The sequence below is a fragment of the Rhagoletis zephyria genome, unplaced genomic scaffold, assembly GCF_001687245.7.
Source record: "Rhagoletis zephyria isolate East Lansing unplaced genomic scaffold, Rhagoletis_zephyria_1.1 Rzeph_scaffold_00009, whole genome shotgun sequence".
Lineage (NCBI taxonomy): Eukaryota > Metazoa > Arthropoda > Insecta > Diptera > Tephritidae > Rhagoletis > Rhagoletis zephyria.
Window position 1 is genome coordinate 961448 of NW_016157093.1, and position 27290 is coordinate 988737.

At 34.8% G+C, this 27290-nt stretch overlaps 1 protein-coding gene across 1 annotated transcript in view; it reads left to right on the forward strand.

Annotated features, from left to right (window-relative positions):
* Nucleotides 1-1120: 1120 nt before the first annotated feature.
* Nucleotides 1121-27290, forward strand: part of LOC108358085 (uncharacterized) — a 53020-nt gene continuing 26850 nt past the window's right edge. Inside the window, exons 1-2 of the mRNA XM_017609232.1 lie at nt 1121-1225; nt 3221-3356. Coding sequence (XP_017464721.1) covers nt 1121-1225; nt 3221-3356 — 241 coding nt within the window. The remainder of the gene's footprint in view (nt 1226-3220; nt 3357-27290) is intronic.

A 27290-nucleotide genomic window follows, 5' to 3' on the forward strand; every position in this document is an offset into this window, starting at 1 on the left:
TTAAATACTCTTCAAAACTGTGATAAAACTGAGGAAATGGAGCAAGGTATGGTTCCAACGGGGAGCATATAGGATCAAATGTGTCCGCGCTAATAACCACTAGGGAGCATAGATGCGAAAATAAAACATTGAGTTCATTAAAAATCTTCATTGGGTCTGCATTATTGCTTTCGAACAACTTGTTTACTTTTTGCACCTGAAAATTAAGCAAATAGTAAAATCGGCTAAAAACGGCTAACTTTTTTTTACAAACCGGCTAACAAATCGGCTGCCGGCTAGATCGAATTTTCTCCGGCTAGTTGCTATCAATACCGGCTAAATCTAGCCGGAAAACGGCTAAAATGGCAACGCTGATTATAAGTCCCCACATCGTTATAGGTAATACAAATTTTTAGTTAGTTGTGGCTTTTTTGAATATCAGCGACGCTGTCTTATACTGACGATATACTTTATTGAATTCATTTCCCTAGTAAGTGTATTTGTAGTGGTTACTCGAAATGAGCCTCGACAAGCTTTCTCTTATACATAAATAAATAACTAAAATTGCTTTAAACTTTAAGTACACTTTGATACCAGTAGAATGACAGCCTACCATTGCATGCGCTAGAATAAAACATTGGGGAAGGCCCTTCAAGATTGCTCTAAACTCGAAACAAGAGCAGCACAACCGACGCACACAATACACAGTTCACATATATGTAAGTAAATACATAAGTGCTTATACATAAGGCGAAATAAATGCCACTAGAAATCAAACACAAAAGCAACAAAATGACAATAGCAGCAACAATGATCTGCAGGAGCAGTGACTGAGTCAGTTTCGAACAAATTCAATCAATAACCACTTGAACCAAACTTCCGCCATTGGTGGCTGCCTCGCCGGGTCGCAAGCTGGCTGTCTGGCCCGTGTTATTTCGATACTACTGTAGCAACGAAGGAACGAATGGAGAAGAGTAGAAGGAAGAGTGGACAGCAGGAGAAAGTAAATAAAGCACGAAAGAAGTAGAATCAAGGCAGGCGGGTGGGGCTCTCAGCTACCAACTCCAGACAAATGAAGGGTGTTGTTGGTCAGGAAGATTAACGGACGGTCAGACAATATAGCAACTTCGCATTTTATTTCATGGCTTGGCGTCGAGTACAATGCCGCATCGAGGACAATGTAAAGTCAACAACGCTCCATGTGCAGCAAACGATGGAGCAACAAAAACGCGCCAAGACGCTGTGGGTATCTATGAGTTCATGTAAATATAAAAATATTCGTGCCGGAATCTTTTTTTTTGCGGTAAGAAAATTTCATTGTTTCCCACCCGTATCCAGTGTTGCCAGGTCACTGAAATGAGAAATTGTCAGTTTGGTTCTCAAAATTCGTCATTGTAAAAATGGTCAACATATAAAAAATTAAAATTAACAGAACCAGGAAGCTCTTTTGGTTTTTTTGTGATTGATATACGTAAAAATAAAAAGTTTAACTTCCTTACGAATTTTTAAAATTGACATTACTTTTAACAAAAATATTTTTATTATTTTTATTGAGCTTTGTACCACGATTGTTTATTAGGAAAAATTGAAAAAGCAACAAAGTCTAAGCGGTAGAAGTTATAGCACTATTTCGGAGATCACCACATCTCCTCATCAGACTTCTTTTTTCTAGACTTCAGCAGGGATCGAACCTGCGAATTCGATGTTCAAAGTCAGAAGCGTTAACCACTGAGCTATGTACATCCCGTAAACTGTTGTTGCTGAAGTCTAGAAAAAAAGAAGTCTGATGAGGAGATGTGGTGTGATCTCCGAAATAGTGCTATAACTTCTACCGCTTAGACTTTGTCGCTTTTTCAATTTTTCCTAATAAACAATCGTGGTACAAAGCTCAATAAAAATATTAAAAAAATAAAATGTTAACAAGCCACAAAAACATTGACAAAAATATTTTTATTTGCTATAAAATCGCATTTTCATCTTAATTTTGAGATCATTAATGCCCGGCTGCACTAATCAATTTTAAATTTATCAGCCTGTTAAAATTTTAAATTACACAATTTTGTTCGGAAAATTAAACATTTTAAATTTTAACAGACTGATAAATTTAAAACTAATTAGTGAAACTTTGGATAAGTGGTATAACATTTGTTTTTGCCAAAAAGTTTTTCTCTAGTACATGTTATGTTTTACAGCTTTCTAGAAAAATCACAAGAATTTGTTTCATTATTTTTGTTGCTTGAAAAAGAACTTTTTCGCTGGTGTAAATTTTCTTGACGAACTAAATATACGAGCGTTAAGATCTTCAGACTGATTGAAGAAATTTGTATAGAAAAACATTTATTTTTCATTTCTTGTTTGTGATGCTATATGCATATTTCGAATTTCTTGAGAACTGCGTACTAAGCTTTAATCAGGTAAAATTTTTAATGCTACATTTCATTTTTGAAAATTTTAACTATATCGGTGTTTCGATAAAACCCAAAACAAGAACAACCATTTCCTTTTAACAAGTCAAGTATTTGCCAACTGCAACTTCACCATGTGCATTAAACACTGTTCATTCTTACAAGATTTGCTAAATAACTTATTCATAATTTCCTTCGCTCAATAAAACATGTATCAGTAAATAACGCAGAAACTACGAAATTGACCCCCAAAACTACACAAATAGTGATGAAACAAAGGAGAAAACTACTTATCGACAAATACTGTTAGTGCTGCTACATGGTATAACTTAGATACGAAAAATATGTATTAGCAGAAATGATATACAAGTGTTTACACTGCAATTTTTTGTTGTCTGTGTAAATGTCTGCAAAGTTGGGAACCAACCAAATTTGCACATAAAGAAAAATTGTCATTGGGCAAAAGAAATTGTCAAATGACAAACAAATTCAAAATGACGACCAAATCGTCAACATGGCAACACTGCCCCTATGCCCGGTATAGTGGATGGCTCTTTGATGACTGCCAATAGCTCTTGGTTTTTATTTATCTTTTGTCCGTCGATTGTGGTTCGTATCACTCAAGTATTTTGCAACAGATCGCCATGCCTTTGGTATTTCTCAACAAGATGTGGGTGTTATATAATAAATTTTGAATACCTTTACCCTGCAATCCTTCTAGGTTTAAAAAACTTGAAATGCTTTTTCTTAATTAAACGCTCTTCTCAAATAAACTTTTTCTCTTTTTAATTCATTTTGCTTTAACTTACTTAAGTTAATATAATCTTTTTTCACAGCTTGGTTCATGGTTCGCTTTATTTCCTACCATTCCAAGCGGAAGAGTTCCGGCAAGATGTTCATTGGTCGGTATACCATTTTGTGGCAGTAATGCTGTGGGCACAATCGTTTCCAGGGATGTTGTTGTTAAATCAGGTAAGTAGATACTTTATTAGATACTAGAGAACAAAATGCACAAGAATGTATAGTACATAAGATTTAAAAGTTTTTTCGAAGCATTTGTTTTTTTATTTGCACCAAACAAATTTGAGGGGGCAGAGGGAAGACAAAATTCAAATAGCTCCATATAATTTAATTTACGAGTCCATTTTTTTTAATTTAGTTTTTGATGCCGAATGACAGGTAAAACAAAACTGCATCTATTTTTCGTCTCTCCTGAACAATTTCAAAAAAAGTAAGTGCGCCTGGATCACACTTACTACGTTAGATATGTACATACTTAGTTTGTTTCATAACCAATATATATACATATATACATACGCATTTCAGTGTTTCAATATTGTGAATAAAACGAAAGGCTAGTTAATATAATCATATATGCTTACAGTTATATTTTATGTTTTTTCGTTCTAATATCTATAAAAATATCCATAAATATATCGATAACAAAATCGAATAAAATATCGGTAACAAAATCGGAAGAATTATCGATAACAATATCGATAAAAAATCGATAACCAATGGATTATTATATCGAAAACAGTATCGAGAAATATGTTGATAAATATATCAATAACAATGTATGTAGATAAAAATATGTTCATAAATATACCAAAAACAATATACGGGTTTTTATATCGATAAAATTATCGATTACTACATCGACAGAAGTGTCTATAAATATATCGAAAACAAAACGCATTATTACGTTGATAACAATACCGATATGTATATCGAAAACAATATCGATAAATGTTTCGAAATTTTCGAAATAGTCTCGAAAATCTCGAAATAGTCCCGAGAATACCGAAATAGTATTGAAAATCCTGATTCAGTCCCGAGAATCCCGAAAATCTCATTACCTTTATATTAGTCTTTCTTCCGCCATCTTCATCTATACTTTTATCGGTATCTTCATCCTCATCTTTTTCATAATATATATCTTTATCTTTAGCTTTATATTTATTATTTTCTTCATCTACATACATATATATTCTCCTTCCTCTTTGCACTTATATAAGTAAAGGTTTCAAATCTACTATAATCTCCATTTTTGCATTTATCTTTCTGCATCTTGATTTTTGTTTTTATTTTTACCTTTGCCTTTATCGTTTTCTTCATCAATGTATGTACGTTCTCTGTTTTACTTAGTATGCCATAAAATATACAGCTTGGCAGTTGACAGTTGACAAATCAACTGTCAATTTCTCTAAAATTAAGAAAATCTTTTTGAAATTACCACTGCTTGCGATTTTTTACATGCTGTTCACGAATTGTATGTCAAATTAAAACCTTTTAAGAAGCACTTGTTTTCGTTCCAAATTGAGTTTCCCAATTTACCCTCAACGAACTAATTGCCGTTAAAGAAGTTTCACTTCATAAATGGGCTTGTCACCTTTTCACCTTTAGGTAACGATATGTATGTATGCATGAACGTTCGTAGTTTTTTAAGGGTAAATTTTCCTAAAACTTTTGCACGGCAAGTAAGTAGTCGAATTTTCGTTTAATATTTTGCTTTAGTGAATAAAAAAATGTGGAATCTGAGAATTCCCAACGAATGCGAAACGTCGTAATTGAATGTCGAGTTATCAGAATAAATAACCGAAATGTCAAGACAAATACCGAAAGGTAAAAAACAAATCTAATGAACCTGAAAAGTGGTGAAAAAATTAACCAAGTCCCGAAATAATACCAAAAAAGTGCAAGAAGAACCTTCAAAACAAATCTTAAAATTGCCAAAGAGTTGGTAGGTTATGCATGGTCTGAAAGAACCGAAGAAAATACAAAGGACCCACAACAGAAAAACTTAAAAACCCAGTCATTTAATTTGTTCATCAATGGCTAAAGAATGCAAAATAAAAATAGGATTTCTCCTTATAAAACATCTTATTTTTGCTTAAATTTAGGCGAAATAATTGCATCCCCTAACTTCGCATTTTTTTACAGGCTTATTTCTTTAGTTGCTGATGCATAAACGAGCTATCCCATTAACTAGTAGGAGATTTTGCGCAGAGTATGTAAATATGTATATGGCTACTCACGCACACACTAATATCATTAAACCTACACATATGAAATTAAAAATTACTTTGAAAAGCAATATTCTCTTTTGCCGAAAAGGCACTTCAACAAACCACAAAGCTATGCTTGCAGCCTTCAAGATTTCTTGCTTTTCAAATTACTTACAGTGAAATCCACTTACCTATAAATATACGCCTTTGCACTGTTTATTCAACAAAGATGCGGCAGAAAGGTGTAAATTTCCGCAGAAACACCGATAAACCCTTTCATGAAAGCTATATAATTTTATGTTCGTACAATTTCAACATCTCTTTACTTTTATAGAAATGCACAATACTTTATAAAGAATTCATATATTTATGTGTGCGTGTGCATAAAAGAATACTTACAGGCAAATGCCTTAACTATGCGAAAATATTTTCTTAGAGCACGCATAAATTTCGGTTAAAAATTTTCATTTTAATTTACCAGAAACTTTGACCCGAAACACATCCATAGTTAATGGCAAGAGCAGCTGCATTCGAGCGCACATTTTTGAACAAATAAACGGTTGTTATTTGTTGGTGTGCAAATTCATTTTTTGTGTGTGTGCATATTTTAGCCGTAATGTAAGCCATGCCGAAGAAGCAAGCAGATCGTCATTGCACAGCATAAAAAATGTGGACAATAATTCAGCAATTGTAGCAACTTGCGAAACTGTGCTAAGGCTGAACGCTGCAGGGAAAGAAACGATACTCGTACAACAACTGGCAACGGGCAACGGCCAACAGAGTAATTTTCGCATCGATCTTTTTGGAAAATGGAAATGAACACATAAAATGCTTACATATACATACATACACATATCCATTTATAGTAAATTTTTTACACAAAAAATAGTCTAAACTGCAGTGACACGCGCACATGAACACACATGCAAACATACACACTAGAGTGGTTCAAAAATAATAATTTTTGGAAATTGATAAACGCTACATCAAATTATTGTTATTTGTGATAAACAAAGAGAAACGTGTTTTTTTTTTATTTTGAAAGAAAAGTTTTTTTAGAGGTCACGCTGGTAAGTTTTTTTATAAAAACGCTGATGTTCTCATTTTTTTATTTTCTTGACATGTTAAAATTCAGGTAAAAATGTGGTTTTTGCATATAATTATGCATTTTGAATTTTGAAAATCTGACGTCAGATTCGTTNATCCAATAATTTTTTTTAAAGTTGGTCGCCATTTTGGGTCCACTATTTTGAATTGTGGAAATCTGAAAACAGATTCATAATCAGCAAGCCTAGAAACTCACTGGAAACGAGTTTTAACCCTTGACAATGCTTAAAACGTTCAGTACCAACGTTTTGATTTTAGTATTTTTTTTTTTTAATTTGATCACCATATTGGATCCGCCATTTTGAATTTAAAAAAATTGACTTCAGATTCGTAATCGGCGAACCCAAATACTCTCGAGTGCCGGTTTTCGAACAAATCCAATAATTAAAAAAAAATTAATCGCCATTTTGGATCCGCCATTTTGAATTTAAAAAAATTGACTTCAGATTCGTAATCGGCGAACCCAAATACTCTCGAGTGCCGGTTTTCGAACAAATCCAATAATTAAAAAAAAATAATTAATCGCCATTTTGGATCCGCCATTTTGAATTTAAAAAAATTGACTTCAGATTCGTAATCGGCGAACCCAAATACTCTCGAGTGCCGGTTTTCGAACAAATCCAATAATTAAAAAAAAATAATTAATCGCCATTTTGGATCCGCCATTTTGAATTTTGTAAAACTGACTTCAGATTCCTAATTAGCAACCCCAGAAACTACCTGATAACAAGTTCCAACCCATGACAACGCGTAAATCGTTCAGTATCAACGTTTCAATTTTACTAGTCTCTTTTCGAGAGCATATTTTCGGGCATTTGGCCCATTCTAACCATCCAAGACAGGTGTGTAATTAAGGGAATGTTCCACAATAATACCAGAGTAATTATATGTAAAAGCCACATTTTTAGCTGCATTTTAACATGTCACAAAAATAAAAAAAAATTAGGAACATCAGCGTTTTTATAAAATACCGACCAGCGCGACTTCTAAAAAAACTAAAAAAAAGCGTCTCTTTTTTATCACAAATAACAATATTCTGATGTAGCGTTTATGAATTTCCAAAAAGAGTGTTTTAATACACACACACAAAACAGACTACAGTTTACGAAATGTAGCATTCACACAGGCGCTTTTAGCCTGACCCGTACATTTTTACCCTTTTTAAATAGCTCAAGTGCCTATTTTTTTTAGTTTGTAACGCGCATTCCCAACATTCCAGCATCGAGCATCGACTTGCGCTTTATTATTGTTGCTTATTTGCTACTTTTTTAGTTGTGTATGTGTTTTTTTTTCAATAAAATTCGACCACCCATTTGGGTGGGGTTTGCCAATTCATCGCCTGCTTATGCTACGCTTTTGATTTGGGCTGAACTGTGGCATGGTTGTTGGCTTTAAAGATTTCAGTGGAGCTGTTGCCGTATTACTGCCATTTTAAACCGCTTCATGCAAAAAAAAAAAAACAACAAAATAGAAATAAACAAACAAACGACCAACCTCAAGCCGTTAAAACGCTTAGCGCGTTTATTTAAGTATGCAACTTTTTATAGTATACCTATTTTACAAGCTGATGTAAGCCGACGAATTTTCTGCTCTAACGTACGACGCAATGTTCTACATATGTACTAGGGATGTTGCGAATGCGGAATGCGAATGCGGATGTCAAGTATTTTTAAGAAACAATTAACAGCTAGCTAATGGCGAGATCGTTGTTTAAACAGCGCTTACAAGCCAAACCAGATGTGTTAGAATTCTTCATTCTCATTCCTTTGGCTATTTCAGAATTTGGGGAATCTGTAACTTTATCAGCGTTTTTCGTTTTTTTTTTTTTGTAATTCATTTTTAATACTTTCTTCTGTGGTTTGAAAACTTTGTGCTTATAGCGTCCTAAATAGGTGGATATGGAAAATAAATTATTATAGAAATTTTGATCAAAATTCTGTTTTCAAAGTCGTGGCTGCCAGCGGAATCGTTATCTTTAAAAAAACCACCCCGATAGTTACGATCTCAGCAAGTCACGTAATTCTTATATAATTTAAGGTCAGACCTGTAACTTTTTAATTATTTTAGCATCGATTCTCTTTGTAGTCAGACGTTGATGATTTCTGCTGGAAATCCCTATTGAAGGAGCTTGCTCTTTGAATTTGAACAGCAAAGAAGGGAGACGTAGGGGGACAGTTTTACCATAGCAGTTTTTATCCAAGGATCCAATGTATGTCCCTATGAAAAAAATATGGCCCCACAAGTAAACAAAATTACTGTTTTTAAAATGTTTGCTAAAAATAAATTTCCCAAAGAGCCCCATTTGAAATTATTGAAACGAATATCATAATAAAGAAAGAAACCAATGCAGGTATTTCAAGCTCAGAAAACAAATAATAAAAGGACTACGTTATCTTTGACGTACGTCAAGCGTTAAGCAGAAGTGGGAACTTGTACGACTACCTTAGGAAATAATAAGAAATAATATCATTAAAGACATTTTTATCAAAGTTGATAAATATGACATTCGACCAGTTTTGTTACACAAATACTGCCAATACGACCACAGACAAAAATATTGGCTACAATTTGTCATTTAGTTTGCACTTGCACAATATTCGCATTCGCAAAAGCTCCGCATTGATTATTGCGAATGCGAATGTTAAAATTAATGCGGAAGCCCGCGGTTGCGAATGCGAATGCAAATATTCGCAACAACCCTGATATGTACATATACCTCAAATATGTGTTTAAATATGTATGTGTATGTGTGCATAAATGTGTGTGCTGACGGGCTTTATGTGCTTTTGATAGCTTTTACCAGTTTTTCGTGTGCATAATTAAAACGAATTTTAAAACTTTGACATAGGATAATCGTATAATCTTAATGAAGGTTTCATTGTAGATTTCAACACTGGGTTATCAAATTGAGGTAACTGTGGTGAAGTCAAAGACCTTGTAATAAATTCATATACATAAGAGTGTTCCACAAATTAGTTTGTAAATTTTTATCGAAATACCGGTTGCATGTATGTTTACCTAAAGATTTGTTCCGCCACTGGTTTATTGCTAAAGCACCGTGATAACCTGTACGAACTAAACTTGGCTTCGCTATTTACTGACGCTAGTAGCCTCGTTAAGTCCTGAAAATCCCGAAATGATCTCAGTGATATAAATCTCAATCTCAGTCTTAATCTTAACCTAAATCTTTATATTAATCTTAATTTTAATCCTTATCCTTACTTTTAATCTTAATATTAATCATACTCCTAATTTTAATCATAATCTTAATTTTAGTCATAACCTTTATCTTCATTTTATCTTAAACATAATTATAATCTTTATCCTTAAACTTAGATTTAATCTTAATCGTGTCTAACCACAAAAGAAGGTCGGGAAAAAACATCTGAAAAGTATCGAAAAATGCCGACAATCTTGCATTTGATTATATTTTCAATCCTCTTAAATAAAAAGGTAATAATAACCGACTATTCACTTTTTTCTTATCCTTTTAGTATATGGAAATCTACTAAATACTTAAGTACTTTAGTGTCAAACACCTACGTATCTAGTAATAAGCATCTCCTAAATAACTTCTTTTTGGTTGTTTGTGTTTCCGACAGGGTAGGAGTATGATGTATTGTGGAACGATTTTCCGTCATCCTTTGTCAAATTTGACTTGCGATCCCGTACGTGTCCGGACTAGTCAGAAAAAGTCAGACTCAGTCAGATTTTACTGGAAACCGATCCCGTAATCGGTTCTCTGACTATTGAGAGGACCAAAAAGAGAGTAAATACGGTTCTCTCTCTGCCAGAAGTTATCAGTTTTAGTCTGAGAATTTTTTGCTGGTAAATTCTGGTAAATGTGTTAAACGATCAGCTGTAGTGTGTTTGGCAGCCAAATTCTAATCAAAAGAAAAGTGCACACTGCTGATTCATGTTGAAAAGTATTTAATTACTTGTTTAAGTGGATTCTAATGAATTTGAAAGTATTTTTGGTTATTTACATGTGTGAGCTGAGAGTGTTTACATACAAAATAAGGAAAAATTTACAACCAAAATTTGGAGGTTATGTTGAAGTTGACAAAAGTTACCATTTTTTTTACTAGAAAGCGATTCCGTACTTTTCAATGTTACTCTCTCGCTCTGAGCGAATTTTTATTTTTTGACAGTTTTACTAGTTTTAGTCCGAGGAATACGGGATTGCACCTTTGGTTTGGAGACAAACCGGTTTCGGTGTTGTGCCATATTCAGTGTAATTTTTCGTTCTGAATAGTTCGTGTTTCCTTCCGCTTTTATGTATTCGTGTTACTATCTGTTTTAATTGTCATTTTACTATGATTAGATGGGTATGCATGACCTAATGACAGTCAAAACAGATGGTAACACGAATACATAAAAGCGGAAGGAAACACGAACTATTCAGAACGAAATAAATAATATAAAAAAAACTTTTTAATATACAACGATTTTATAAATGGACTAAAAAGTAGAAAATAATATTTCTCAGTCCCATAGAATTTGTTTTGATAACTTTTNCGTCTATTTCCGCTGTAGCAAACGTAGTACATAGGGCGACATCTAGTTGTCATCTACCTCGCCCTTTTCACTACAGATGTCGCCCTATGCACTATGCTTTTTTATAGGAACTTTTCAAAGCTAAAGGTTTTATGGTGTCGGACACATAACATTGAAAGTTTCTGGATCCACAACATTGAAAGTTTCTGGACACACAACATTGCAAGTTGATAAAAGCGTTGTTAAAATGACATTGAAGCTGGCACAGCGCCGAAACCGGTTTGTCTTCAAACCAAATTTGACGAGGGATGACGGAAAACCGATCCAAAATAAATCATATCTTAAATACTTTAATTCTATTTACATAAGCATTTAGAATATCCTAAATTCCTAACGAAATGCTTTCGACACCTACCCAATGAACGATTCTCTTTTTCCGTCGCTCGTTGACTCGACTCGACTATACTGTAGGAAGTTTTGAAATGGCAAAAAAAAAAAAATGTCGCAGCATTCGAATTTAATTTTTAGTCGTAGATTACGGATCTCTATACCCTTTTTCTAGATCAGGTCATTTTCCAAAGATATTTTCATTTTATTTTTGCTTTGTGAATGAAAAAATTCAAGCTTTTACAGTGAAACAATTTATAAAGAAACAGATTTGTTGTAAGTAAATGTTTTTCGTTTTTACTAAAGCCTGTTCTTTTACGAAAAATTAATGTTGTGAATAGTCCAATGAAATTGTACAATGATTTTTTATGAAATGAGTAGTCGCCGCGAGTAACGTTGTAAACACCAAAATTATAATTTTGCATGAATAGAGAAAAAACGGATTTAATGACGCACTTAAGGTTATTTTATTTGTTTTGGTATTGCTATTGAGCTTTATACCACGGTTATGTCTATTAGGGAAACAGAAGTTGTAAAGCAAAAACTAATTTGCGGTTAATTTAGATGATATGTTGAATTTTACAAAAGAGCACACTGCTTTCAATTGGGGCGCCCATGTCATCATTTTGAGACCTTTATCTTTGTAAACCGCCCTGTAGAATTTTGGGCTTTTTATTGTACCGGTTGACATGATGTGCAAATCAATTTAGCACCGCTTCCCTTATATCGCTTGGTTTGGCATATTTCCGGTTGTGATCTAAGCGTCGAAAAAAAATGTTCGTACAAAAGATGTGGAGAATGAAATTCTCGACAAATTTGGTATTTTAAAATGGAGAAAACCGTGACAATAACATTTTTTTTCGCAGATTTTGCTAATTGTTTTCAATAACAAAAGTTTTTTAGAAAACCTTCTTTATAAGAAATGTGGAAAATTAAATTCGTTTCAAATTCGTATTCAACAATTGTTTACGAAAAAAGCAAAATAAGCTTGCAAATCGGAAAAAAACCTAAAATCCAAGATGGCAGAATGTTTTCATATGAAATTTAGGGGCAAGATTGTGGATCCATGACCTAATTGTCAAAAATATTTACGTACCAATTCTTTGTAACAATTTAATCAAATTTTACTGGGTTAAGAAATTAATTAATAATTCTTTTTTTTTTGGTTTTTTGATGAAAAGTTGGGTTAGGGTAAATACAAAAATTTCAATATCTCAAAAACCTATACGTGGAAAAAAAATAACTCGATTCTCGGAATCAGTGTGCATTTTTGCTGTAAACCAGTGCAATCAATTTCAAACTTAGTATGTATATGAATCAACAAACTATAGATAATGTTGTAAATTACGACAACTGATCAGAGTGGGAGCTTTACATACAGAAATATCTCATACGAGTTCCAATGGAAATATAATTTAATTTCTACCCATTTAATAAATCTAAACCCTTCATATCAAGCCTTGTGGTACAACATTATTGCTGTTTGTTAATATACACACAGATATTTTTAACTACTCACCTCTTTCATTTTCCTTTGTAAATTTAAAATAAACTTCAAAGTTTACTTAGATTTGACAGGCATTTTTGACATACAACATAACACAATTTTGCAAAATTACGTTGAAGTTGGAACAACAACCTACAAACAAAAATAACAAACACCAACAAGCATATTAAAAAGTACTTGCATAACACACAAATGCAAATAGTAATCAGAAACTTGTAAATTACGCAAAATTTGGTTGGTGGCAAATTGCTGGGCGCAATCCAGGTAGTACCTGGCAGGTACATATATATTAGTGTTGGGCAGTATCGATACCAAAAGTACTTAGACCTCGATTCTCAAAAGGATCGACAGCACCCGCTTTTTAAAAGAATCGATACTAAGTACTCCAAAGTACTCAGTGCTCACAAAAGAACTCGAAAGTACTCAGAAATTAGAAAAGAACGCAAAAGTACTCAGAACTTAAAAGAACTCGAAAGTACTCAGTACTCAAAATAATCTGTTCCAATCATCACTTTGATACATAGACTAAGGACCGGTTCAAAATGCTAAGTATTAAGTGTCGATACTTAAAAGTACTGAGTGTTATTTACATTTCGATGGCTGAGTGAAAGATCGACCATCTCGGTAGCCAGTTCGAAAACGCTCTATCTCAAAAAACTTTTAAAGAACGCCCTATTTTAGAATTTAATTGAAAAACACCCTATCTCAAAATTTGGTTCAAAAACGCCCTATCTCACTTCAAAATGTATTGAAAATATGCTGATATAGGGCCTTTTTGAATCGGCAGCTGAGATAGGGCGGTTCTGAAACGAATTCTGAAGTAGGANATCTCACTTCAAAATGTATTGAAAATATGCTGATATAGGGCCTTTTTGAATCGGCAGCTGAGATAGGGCGTTTCTGAAACGAATTCTGAAGTAGGACGTTCTTGAAAAGTTTTTTGAGATAGAGCGTTTTCGAACTGGTTGCCGAGATAGGTCGATCTTCCACTCAGCCATCGATTTACAGAAATTATTGTACTCAATTTGACGGTTCAATAGTTTTCAAGTACAGTACTTCTACCCAGTAAAGTTAATCCATTCATTTGACGTAATTTGGTATCAAAAATATATGAATTTGAATAAAGTGCTGCCAGCTTGTGATATTGAAATGTTACCAACATGTGTATATTTTAGGAAAGTAGTTAGTACTCTCAAAAATAAGCGATCCTCAAAAGTATCGATACCAAAGAACTCGATCCTCAAAAGTACTCGATACTTCCCAACACTAATATTTATGTACATACATACAAGTAGACGCAATGGATGCCAGTGCGTATACGCAATATGGTTGTAGGCAAAGTAGCAAACAGAAAAATTTAAAGCTAGCTGCAAACAGCGAACTCAGAGTGATGATAACTCAAAATGCAAAACTGAAAATTGAGCCAGCTAACGCAACAACTAAAAAGCAAATGAAAAAATAACAAGAAAATACACTCGCATGCGGGCAACTCGATAGCTGCATCAAAATGAAACCTTGCAGCAACACAAGCTTTGCTTTTCATGCAGACTCCAATCAGTCTATGGGTAAAAACGAAAATAGCATAGCTGACAAGGGCGAATTCGCATACAGATACCCATTATGATAGTATATGCATTACACATACGGGCATATACATACAATATGTATGTCCAAACATATTCACATGCGAACCATTGTTTGCCTTTTCAGCTCCTGTTGCTTTTCCAATGCACTGCTACTTCTATGTTACTGCTGTGTGCAGCAATTATTCTTCTCTCGGCGTTTTTAATTTCATATAACGCCAGCCATAGCAATATCTTTCCTAGATGTTTAAGTGGCCTGTGGATTTCGTATGCAAACCTTTCTACGCAGTTTGGGATGCATCATCTATACGCCTGCACATTAACGATGTTTTTTTTTACCGGTGAGTGTTGCCTCAACAACTTCCACTACATCGAACACAACAACTGGCAGGTGTACCACTACTACTACTCCAAGTCGGCATTTCGATTACAATTTGTATCCTCAAGCATAGTTTTCTTGGCTGCTGTGTGATTTCGTTTTAGTAAATTAAGGCACCTAACGATCAACGGAAACCACTCTATAGTTATACTGAATACTGAATTGAGATTAAAAGACCAAGCATTGGTTGCGTTTAATTCATATTCTTACTTCCCCTCAAAAACTAGTCAATGCTTTGGTAACTTTTTTTTTGGTAGGTAGAAAGCAGACTAGTTTTTCCAAATAAAGATGATGACAGGACGGCCAAAAATTACCATAATAAAGCAAAATTAATGTACTTTGCGCATTCGTAGGCAGTTTCTAAAAGAGCATTTATCTCTTCAGAATGTAATATTTTATTAAGCTTTTGGCTTGTCGAAGTCCAGTGGTGCTTTGCAATTGTTGATCAATCAATCTTATTGGTCTTCTCCTTAGCTCTTCCCTGATCGCACTTGCGCCGACAGGAAGATTGGAGCTTTTAAAAAGTTCAACACAACGAAACAACAAAGTAGATGAAATCGCACTCATCATCACTAGCACCAAAGTACTAGCCGCAGCTCAAAGACCGGTCCACCGATCGCTCTGTACTCTCCATAAATAAGTGAGAAGGAAGTGGTTGTCGAGTTCTACTTGTATAACTTTGCACAGGAGATTAGCTGAGTTTGTTAAAGTCATCGATATTCCATTTTTATGTACGACGGGTATTGATTACTGCATTGAGCCTAGCGGAGATTATGAAAATGTATACTTGGAACATGTACAAATGTACAGTGGGCAATACGGAGTAAAATGTTCTTGCAACAATGTATCTAGGTAGTCATACTTATGTACAGCAAAAGCTTAAATATTTAAGAACAGGGCAAGAAAAGTTTTTTATGAGTTTGGGATGTTCATCCTGAACCACGCAGCGACCATGAACGGCAATGTTTTTTTCGAATTTAATTGGGTGAATATTATCGTCATCTCCAAAGAATTAAATTGGCAAATTATTTGCGCTAAAAGAAAAATTGTCCATGTATTTGGCGGAGCTACTCGTCTCATTTATGGCTCACGTCTTGCATTGTCATACAAATGTATAGAAGGAAATGGAATAGGAGGAATGCATTTGTGGACGGCCAAAATAACCCAAACACAAATTTTTCAAGCACACAGGCCATATTTTTCATTGCACTCAATACTTATAAATAGGATTTAAAATAAAGGGAAAGGCAGGTGTCTTACATATTACAGTGTTCTGATACCGACACAAATTTGAGCTCCTTCTACCATGCACCAGAGTTCAGTCATTCTTGCGAAGGAGCGGTTTCTTAGGCCTGTCTAACCCTGAATTCGTGCTCACGCAATCTTTAGCCAACTATCCAGTCTGGTACTTAAAGTATTACTAAGACTTCACATTTGAAGGCCCTTGTCATTATTGCTAAAGCAATAAAGCATCCGAAGTTGCTGAACAAATGCCATCCAGCTCCAGCACCATTTTCATTCCAGGGGCCGTAGGATGGGAAGTTTTTTCGAGCTCCCCAAGTAAGTGTCCGGACCTATCCATTGATTTCTTTTAAGTAAGATAGCGACATACTTGCCTCTATAAGAGATTCTAGGTATCAGTTTGTCATTAGGTGCCAATAATAAAGCATACTGCTCTGACAGTCTTCTAAATGTCTCAGTCTGCCTGCAACTCCGATCAACACTGTTTTTTAAGTGCATTTTCTTATATCGCTAAACCCAGAGGTAGAAAATTCAACAAAGCGAAAAACCGATCCTGACGTTTTTCTCATGGAACTCGTAACATTTCTCTTTACACTCCTTTGTAGCCCGTTTAATATAGATGCTGTGATTTAAAGAATGCTCCTCTCAACCAAACTGCAACAAATTACCTTACAACCAGTATGAATAAAGTAATCTATTCCCAAAGCATCATAGACGGCCCCTGACCATACGTCTAACTAAATGTTCGCGACACTCTCCGAAAACATTCAGTGCTCGATTTAGATTCACCCATTATGTAGCCGCCTCCTTCCTACCAGCCCCGATCTTTGTCACAAGGTTATGTAAAGCTGATTAACAAGACTTTTGGGCACGAACCGCGTGCTGTAGTGTTGATTGAAATTTAACATTTGAAAGCACATTTATATGTCTGGCTGTAGCTCAGTGTGCAAAGATGCTACTAAAAATGCAAATTTATAAAAAATCGTTTTGTTTCAATTTTTGAAAGCTTTTGTTTTAAAAAGATAAAAGATCTTTTGAATATGAGATGCACTTTTCGACATGTGGCAACATTCCAATAAAAAATAAAAAATTGTCAACAATTCCAAAAAATTTGTACGATATATCGTACAAATGCCAGCAAATGGTTAATATGCGCGTAGTTCAATTAATTATTTACCACTATACAGTACTTTCGCTGACGTTTCTGATTGATTTTACTATTTTTTCCCCTAAGTGTACCTCTATAAAGCAATCGTTTCTACTACTTTGCCGATCTCGAAGTAGGGCGGTATAGAGTCGAAGACCAATTATGGCGAACCGCTTAACAATAAATGCTGCAAAACGTCCAGCATCCATCCGTCGGTAATTTTTTTTAGGACGCGACTCCCGTTTTTGAGAATATTGCTTGCTTGTCATAGCAGGCAGTTTCAGCTTACAATAGCAACAATGCTCCAGCAACAACAATAGGGCACTTCAGTCGACAGGCGACCGAAAGGTATATTCTTGCGTTGCTGCTGCTTGTACTTTTCCAAATTTTAGTACCAAAATTCGCCACATATTACATTTTTCTCAGGCAAATGGTAGAAATGTGTAAAGGATTTTGTAGTAGACGCGGTCCCTTTCAGCACAGTGCGCCTCCGCTTACTCGCTCGAATATTTGTTTACACAATAATCGTAGTTGCTCGGATGATCATATTCTGAATGCACAAAATAGTACTGAAAGCAAGCACTGTATCTCTGCCTTTTTCTGCACTAACGCAAATGCATACTTTTTCTGATATTTCTTCCTCTGATACACGCTCAACCCGCTCAACCCGCTCAACCCGCTCAACCCTCTCAACCCACTCAACCACTCTATCCTCGTTTGCGTGCGTACTACAATAGAGCGCTGTCAGGAAGCTTTTGCACGCTTATCCGCTTGCTGGTGCTGTTGTTGATGATGGCGACGGTGCACAGTGGGACGTCCCCATATAAGCTGTGGCCAAAAGTAGTGACCGTACTAGAAATTCGTTGAAATTTCGTATATGCGCTGTGCGGCACTTAGGAAGGAAGAAATGTGGAAAATGGTAAAATTCAACGCGCTACCATGCCTACAGCTCTTGTGGGTGGAAATAGTAAATGTTATGCGATTTCGATGAAATTCAGAACATATGCTGGTTTTGACGAGAAAAGCATAAATCTGAAATATCGTCAAAATCGGTTTACATTATGGTCCAGTAATTCTAGAAAAACAGGCACAAATTAAAAAAAAAAAAATATTTTTTTTATGAAATTCGGTGTGCCCTGCCCGTTTAAGTCTGAACTTTCCAACTTGGAAGATAGTAAACAAATTCTTATTAACTTCTACACAACAATTTTGGCTCCAAGTACTAAATTTTATGAATTTTAGAGAAAATGAACATTTATTTTATTTCTAAAGAAGTCCCCATTACTTCATTTTAAAAATGACAAAACGAAAGCCTTTACAATATCTGAATACTAAATTATGTTGATTATGTGTATTTACACTGAAACTTTCAATTTTACCTACATTTTATACAACAAAAGCTGAGCTAAACCCAGCAGGACTCTTGCCATCGAAAACGGATCTCGTCCAGAGAAGCGTTCATTTTTGGCTGAATGTTGAATGTGATTAATAGATTGGCGAGTCATTAATATCTACATCTTCTTCAATTTCCATTTTATATTGCATATTATTTATTTTATGTACACACCAGAGTCTTTCCTTCAGCTCTACAAAAAAAAAAATCAAAAAATTTTACATGAGCTGGGTCTATTTGGAAGCTGGAAGTATTTGAGCTATGACACGCATATTTAATGTTTAGTTGTGCTAAGTATAATTTAGCTCGCTTCCTAGGTCTTTTTTAAATATCCCTTTTTAAAGTAAGCACTCGAAAAATGTTATACTCACAAAATTGTGTAGAATTTAAAAGTAAACTATTTTATATATTTCACAAGATTTATAAAAATTTAAAGCAATGCTTGACCACAGATATATTCAAAAACTGCTCGTCAATCAGATTGGCTTTTTATATATGCGCACAAGTGGAAAAATGGATTCAAATTACTCGCGACAAAATCAAAATTTATTCTTACAAATTTATTTTTTCGTATTGTTCCTACTTTAATTTTAAGCTCGTGTCATGATTGCAACTATGCATTTTTATCAAAAATTCCTTTTGGTTTGGGTAAGCTGGATATTTTGCTATGTATCTGCGAAATTACTTTTTCAGAATGCGCTAACCCGTTTTTACTACTTTTGGCCGCTGTAGTCCCATTGTGCGGTGGCAGTAGCAGCGGGGCGATAGCGGCGGTTGCGGTCAAGCGGGAGGTTGACAAAATTGCATGCGTCAGGCGTTGTCGGTGCGTCCCTTTCATTGCATTTGGTGGTTGTCGTTCAAGTCTTTTTTGCTGTTTTTATTGCCTTCCCTGCTGCAGTTGACGAGCCAAAAATTCAAATTACCAGCGAGAAATGAGTTTGCCTGGCATGTCGTTTGGCCGCTCGGTTGGCCGCCTCGAAACGTGCAAGGATGCAATTAGATTCTACTCTATTTATGTTTGTATAAATGTATGCATGCGCTTGTGTTATTGTGTGTGTATGTAACTGTATGTGAACGTGTTTGATTTTTGTAATGCTCCAATTGTGGGTGGTGCTGGTGATGGTGCCATTGCTCTTGTTTGTTATTTCAACACAAACCGAATACCGAAACTAACTGCTGCCAAAGTTGAGGTTGGTCCTGATTCTTCGATACATATACAGGAACACATATCTATCCCACTGGGAAAATAGGTAAGCACCTTGCGAGGTAAGCCATGTTTTCTTTCAGTTCTTAGTACCAAAATTGTCATCATGGCCAATGTCATCTACTAGTAAAGGGCAAAATGAACACATCCGAAGACACATTACGTTGTCAGTTGCAAAATAACGTGCAGCCGAAGTTATTTCCAAGCACCGAACTACTCCGAGCGACTGCTCTGCATTACACGTAACTTACTTTGTAAAGCGGCTCAGAAGTATGTCTGATACCAAATGTACATTCTAAATTCCTACTTACATAAGGCGGCCATGCCTTTGTAAAAGTAAGGGACGTTCGGCAGGGAAATGGTAATGACTGCCAGGTGAAGAGTAAGTTGCTAATAAGGTATTATTACGTGCTCCTAATTCCCACTGGGATTATACGTACACGCTCATGTATATGTGAAAAGTATGAGGAGCATCAACTGGAAAATAGTTCTAACTAAAAAAATCGTATCAACTGAAATAGTCGTTCAGCTAATAATAAAAAAGCACTTGAAAAGAAGGGTAAAAAACTGCATGCGTACGAAATAAAAAAGTAAAATTTATTTATCTCCATCTCCACATAATTATTCATCTTTCTCTCTTATCTTCATCTTCTTCTTCATCTGCATCTTCTTCTTCATCTCCACCATCACTTCATCTTCATCTTCATCTTCATCTTCATCTTCATCTTCATCTTCATCTTCATATTTTTCTTCATCTTATTCCTCATCCCCATCTTCCTCTGTTGGTTGGTTCATCTGAGATGACAGTTCTTTCAGTGACCTCAGCTAAGTATTCTTCTTCACAACTGACTCTGGCTAGATTAGTTATTTGCTGTAGACGAATTACTGATACAGGGAGATTCGACTGTTTATCAATTAAAGAATTTCAGTCTTAGCTTGGCTAACGCCGGAGTATCACACACAATGAGCTCCGACTATGTACTCCCCTTCTTCAAGGCAAAAACGGATTTCCATCTCAGCAAAAAACGGTCCCAGTTCCGCAAGGACAGATAATGAGCCTAGCCCATTCGTAGAGACCTAGTTTCCTTCAATGACTCAGTGCCTTCGTAACATATTGTCAAAGCACTCCATGACGATGTGATCATCCCTTGAGATGGGACCCTGATTGCCGCCTGTCTGTCTGAAAGATTATTATATTTATAGTTGTATCTTAAAAGTCGCCTTTTAAATCCTTTTCAAGTTTAGTTAGATTTGGCACAATTTGAAATTGCTAATACTTAAGCCAGAAAGACTGTGAGCTGAGCTTCTCTTCGGAGCTTTTGCTGCATGGGCAAAAATACAAAGTTGAGTTCGCCCAGGAGCAATACCAAAGCTGCGATTGAACAAGAATGAGAAACAAAAGAAACGCTTATTTATTAATGGAAATATGTAGAAACGGTATAGATGGTAACCGGGAAGCTGGTCCTAGGTACTTAAAGGCATTATTATTTAGTTCATATCTATGTTGGTAATATGGCATAAAAAAATAAAGTCTACTGCTGTAGCTCCTCTTGACAAGAAAACTTTGTGAAAGCTGCTGGTATTTTTTTAAAAACCCTATACCTAGCACAATCCTTACTTTATTTTTAAGCCACTGTAATAGGAAAACACTAACAACTTTTTGGTGATTTTCATTAAAAGGCAGCATAAAAAACGTACCATTCGATGTACGCTTTTCTACTTTTGTTTTTGATATAAGACAGAAATGAAGCTTCATGTAATTAAATCGGCTGGCTTTTCTAAGAAAAGCTGTACATATTAAAGTGTAGTATAGTTTTTCTCTTTAATTTCAACCACGATAGCAACCTTTACACTTTTTTCATAACCCCGGGGTACTCCCTTATTGAAAAACTTTGCGAATGTTCATTTCATACACTAGGATGTACACCACACACATGCATGCAATATACCTGTGAGTAAGCACCCTAGTGCAGAGCTGGTTCAGTACTAGAGAATTTTAAACCAAGAATAGTGCGCGTTAAATTTGTTTTGCATGCTAGCTACTGGCGAATTTAACATTGCGATGCCTTACACTCTATGAAAAAGCACCTATGAAGTGCAGAACGAAAAAATTGCCAAAAAATGTATTGAAAGTAAAAAAAGCACCGATATAGTTCTAAATTCGACAGATGAGATCCCGTTCCTTCTGCATCCCTTTGTTTATAGTAGTTCCAAACTAAATACGTCACCTTAGATCACAGTTGGCCACTTCATAGGCTTGCGTGTCAAAGCTTTCAAAACCTCCCTGTACATTTTATATAATATATAAAAATAAAAATAAAATTTTGTAGAAAAAGTGAACTTAGCAGAAACTTTGCACTCCCAGCTAACGATATCTATATAGTTTTTAAAAGTAAAATAAAATAGTTTTTTAAAAGTACCATATTTCGCTGCTTTTGAGATGGCGGATATCTAGTTAGTATCGGGCTGGTAGTGCGGAAGCAAAATTTTCGTTAACTATGTAGTTCGGGGTTTCCTTGCAGGGTTATGAAAGCTCGTACATATGTATGTATATCACGATGTAGAGAACAAAGGTGGCGCCCATCTCGGTACCGCTANGCTTCAGTCTTTCGCACAATACGCTCGATAAGACCTTGTAACCTATGCTTAGAAGGCTGATCCCGCGGTAGTTGGCGCGAATGGCGGGGTCACCTTTCTTGTGGATTGGGCAGAGCACACTTAAATTCCAGTCGTCGGGCCGCTATTCCACTCTCAGTGAATTTGACAGAAGCGGTGTTTGTATGACGTCACACTTGTGCATCTTGTTTACGTTTTGCTTGCAACATTTTTTCTTCTTCCTCCATTCTTGCTCGCGTTTTGGCATTTCTCTCTCGCAAATGCACCAGTGTGTTGTCACACAAAAATTATTCTCAAAAATCCTCTCTGATGGGCGCAATCTTGTATTCTACTATCATTCTTGTATGTATATGAGAACATAGATGCATATGTATGTGTAGCTGTAAGCACCCTGCAGTGCGCAAGTGTCCCCATGAAATAAAATTACTAGTTCAGGGATACTATCTAACAGAACAAGACTTGGACTGGTTGCTTTGTTATGCGACGTGGGACACTGGATACTTTAAAAATTCCGATTTATGCTGGCAGACGAAGTGTAAAAAATTCGAATCCTAACCACGATTCGCTCATCTGTGCCATAATAAACATGCACGAACAAAGTATTGCGTTGTTGTTGTTTCAACAACATCGGGTCGCTCGGCTACAACAATCGTCAACGGACGAAATTTTTCGTTTAGTTTATCTCTGAACTGTCTACATTGGAGGGCTTATGGGGCAACTGCCCACCGCCAATGACACCTCCTTTATAAAGTAGACAATTGAAGCCGTTGTTCGGAGATTGACCGGGAACTAGTCTTGTGGAAAAGGGAACGCAGCTTGAACTATTTTTGGGGTAGATATAGGTCTGTCAGATTTTTTTTTGCCCAAAACCAGTACAGTCGACTTTTTTATGCAATAAAAATCAGTACTTTTCAGTACACTTTCATTCAGAGCAAAATTAAGAATGTAAGTAACATAAAATACTTCAAATCGCTTTAGAACTTATTTTTACCAATACTTAGGAACATAAATAGAATATAGATAAAAAAAAATTAAAAGTCTTACTCATTTTACGATGAAAGAACACATTAGTATATAGTATAAAATACATTTATCATATCATTGCACAGAGGAGCCTACAAAATATTTAATATTTATCAGTGTTTAAATAGTCAAAGAATTCTCTACAATTTATTTTAAAACTACTTTTAATTTTGAGTTAACTTTCAACAGTATTAATTGGAAATCGGTTTCTCTCTTCGCGCCATGAAGCAAGCATTAAACTAAAGATCCTCTTAGTTGCTGAATTTGAGTGTGGTATTGGAAAAACAAAATTACATATTTTTTCAAACTGTGGAAATGTACCACAATTTAAGAATGTCATCCATACTTCCTCATGGCTTAAATAACTTTTTTCAACTGCGCAAAAACATTGTAACGCTAAGAATTCACTAAAAAGAGTATCTAACTCGTTGTGTTGTATGTAATTGCATGTTGTAGGCGAAAAGCATTCAAATTTTCAAATTTATTGTTATTAAACACAAAGTTATTTTCGAGATAACTAATAACACTAGATAAAAAATCGTCAGCCCTCTTTTTAAATAAATTATATTCCAGCATATTATCACAATTGGTACGTACCGACTCGACGATATTCCCATAAAACGATTTCTCCTTTTGTTGTATTAATTTCTTGCACAAATCAAACATTATCTGAAACATGTCAACTATAACTAAAGTATTTTCTTCTAAATTTTTTACAGTACAGTTTAACGAAGTTCCAACGTTATGTAAAAACCCGAGATATTGTTCTGCTGCTGTGCACGCAAAAAATTGTTTTATGACACTAGAACAATCTTCTTGTTCTTCAAAATATAATTTTATTGCAATATAGTTTTTCAACAGCCTTTCAATTGCAGGTGTAAAACAAAGCCATCTGGTTGGAACGTGTCGCAGCATTTCTGACCAATCCATGTCACAAAACTCAAAAACATCTTTCAGGCAAGCGGTTCGTTTACTTGATGAGCTGAACTCATTTTTATATTTTAATAATAATAGTTTCGAAATCAAATTTTAGTAAGGGAAATGATGTTTTGAATGAACTATGAATTGTATGGCACAGACAACCAACTCCAATTATTGAGTGATTCTCTTTTTTCGATTCGACAAATACACTCCTTTCTTCCAAAATTGACGTTTGTGTTATCCACACAAAAGCTCGTTACATTCTTCATATCAAGTTCGAAGTCTTTTAGCTTTGATTTTATACATTTTGCAATACTTTGAGATGACTCCGAGTTGGAGTCATAAAAGCTTAAAAGTTTTACATTTACACCGGTTTCTTTCTTAAAATACCGTAATAATTAAGAAAATGTTTTGATGTTGCCTTTATTGGAAGCATTCGTCGCAACCGTAAATGGATGGTTATTTTTTTTTAATTATTTAATAACCATACTTACTGAAAATTTAGATAAAACGTTTGTACATATTTTTGTTAATTTTGTCCTGCCACACGTAAAATGTGACGTGATTTTTGAATCATGAAACACATGTTTCAATAGCTTGGCTGTGCAATCAGTAGACAGGAAGCTTTGACTATGCATTACACTGTGATAAGCAAATGAAGCCTCGGCTAATGCACAAACCGACTTTTCGTCTTGGTTATTATAAAATTTCGCTACAGAAGGCTGCGCGAATGTTGTTGCTGAATTGTGCGGGTGATTTTTACATTTTAAGTGTTTGCGAGCGTCACCTAAGCCAGCATTTGCTATTGAAAAATTACATCACCATAGTATATTATAACTGCATATTTGTACCCAATTAAACATATTTTTAAAACTATCTTGAAACTTGCATATACGGCGACATTTAGGTGTTGATTCCCCTTCGCTACTGCTACTATCGTGCAATGCGGGATATAATGCATACATACAGTAACGAACAAAAGTATTGGCACAGTGAATTTTTCGCAGTATAATCAAAGTTTTTTAATCTTATCTATTTTGGATAATTTTGTATAAAAATATGGTTCATATTCCACCAACAAACATAAAAATCAAATCTCCAAACTTTGTGCAAAACTCAGGAAAATTCAATAAACTTGCATACCAATTAGTAGAAGGTGTTGCTCATTTTCTCCATACAAAAAATAATTGTCGAACATACTTTGTATGGAAGAACCTGCGTGAAAAAAAAATCCAAAAAGCAACGCGATTTTCTAGTAACTTCAAAGTTGCTCTTCCTTATACTAAAATTGAATGGGCTATAAAACTGCATTCTTAGATTTTTTCTAAAAAATCTGAACAAAAAGTTGCAAATCGGTATGCAAATTTATTGAATTTTCCTGAGTTTTGCACAAAGTTTGGAGATTTGATTTTTATGTTTTTTGGTGGAGTATGAACCATATTTTTAATAAAAATTATCGCAAATAAATAAGAATAAAAACCTTTGCATATATTGCGAAAAATTCACTGTGCCTATACTTTTGTTCGTCACTGTACATATGTATATGTGCGGTTGTATATAATGTGATTGCTATAAACAAAAAAGATGAAAGTCATATTGATTTTGTTAAATATTTAACAATAAATCCAGTAAATTTAATACTTTACCAATTTTCCGCAGAAAGGATGCTTCCAAGGCGACCGTTGGAAAAATTCAAGTACGCGAGAAAATAACTGTCTGCGCTTTTTATATTCGAACGGAGTTGAATGGAATATGTGAAACAAAACAGTGTGACTCAAAGAAAACGAAAATATGCCAATGATGACTGAGGAACTTTCAAACCGAGCTTAGTGTTCGTAGTTTTTTCTAAAGTTTTTTTTTTTTATCGGCAAAGTAATAAAAGAAATGTGCATGCTCAGAATTGAAAAATCAGAGCAAGTGTTTAAAAATCAGGACATTAGCGTACTGATTGAAGAAATGAAAAAATCAGTACAAAAGTTGAAAAATCGCTACTGTTCTGATAAAATCAGTACGTCTGGCAACAGTAGCTAGAGAAATCTCCTGCAGGGCAAGTTTGAATATTCCAGTGCGTTTGGTTTGCCGCTGCTGTAGCAACCGTTAATTTATAAATGGAATGGTATACCATTTCAGGAATTTTTGCATTGTATGAATTAAGAAGTGAAATACAGCTAGCTTGTTCTCATAACATTACCCTGCAGGAAATGTGTCTAACTATAAGCTAACTTTATGTTGATTAGGAAGGAGCTAAAAGTCACTTATTATCTGTATATTTTCTTTGACGAAGTTAACTATATTTCTATGGCGATGGCCGCAAAATAGTCAAGGGTGGTTTACATCTGCATTTGATGCAACTAACTTCTTTTGGACATAAAATATCAATAGGAAAAACAAAATATTTTTTTATTTTATTTTTTTTATTTACTTTATTTATTTTATAACATTTCACATTTGTTTCTATATTCTGCTGTAGGTGATCCCATATTAGAACTACCTCAGACACAACTTCAAAATGATAATATGAAATTTCGATCTCCCTTTTATTTGTACTCAATTCGAAATAGTATTTGCGAAGTGCAGGATATTTAAATAGAAACGCGTTTAAAGAAAACAATCTCGAGCTTTACTCCTGCATTACTTGTCCACTTGTTTCAAGTTAGCTTTTTGTAGCTAACCACAAGTTATATATTTTATAGAAATCCCGCAAAAAAGCTAACTACAAGTAGCTACCTATATGTATCACGATTGAGAGAATACAAAGGTTGCGCCGATCTCGGACCGCTATTCCCCTCTTAACGAATTTGACAGAATCGTTGTTTGCATGACGTCACACTTGTGCAACTTTTTACGTTTTCCTTGCAACATTTTTTCTTCTTCTTCCATTCTTGCTCACGT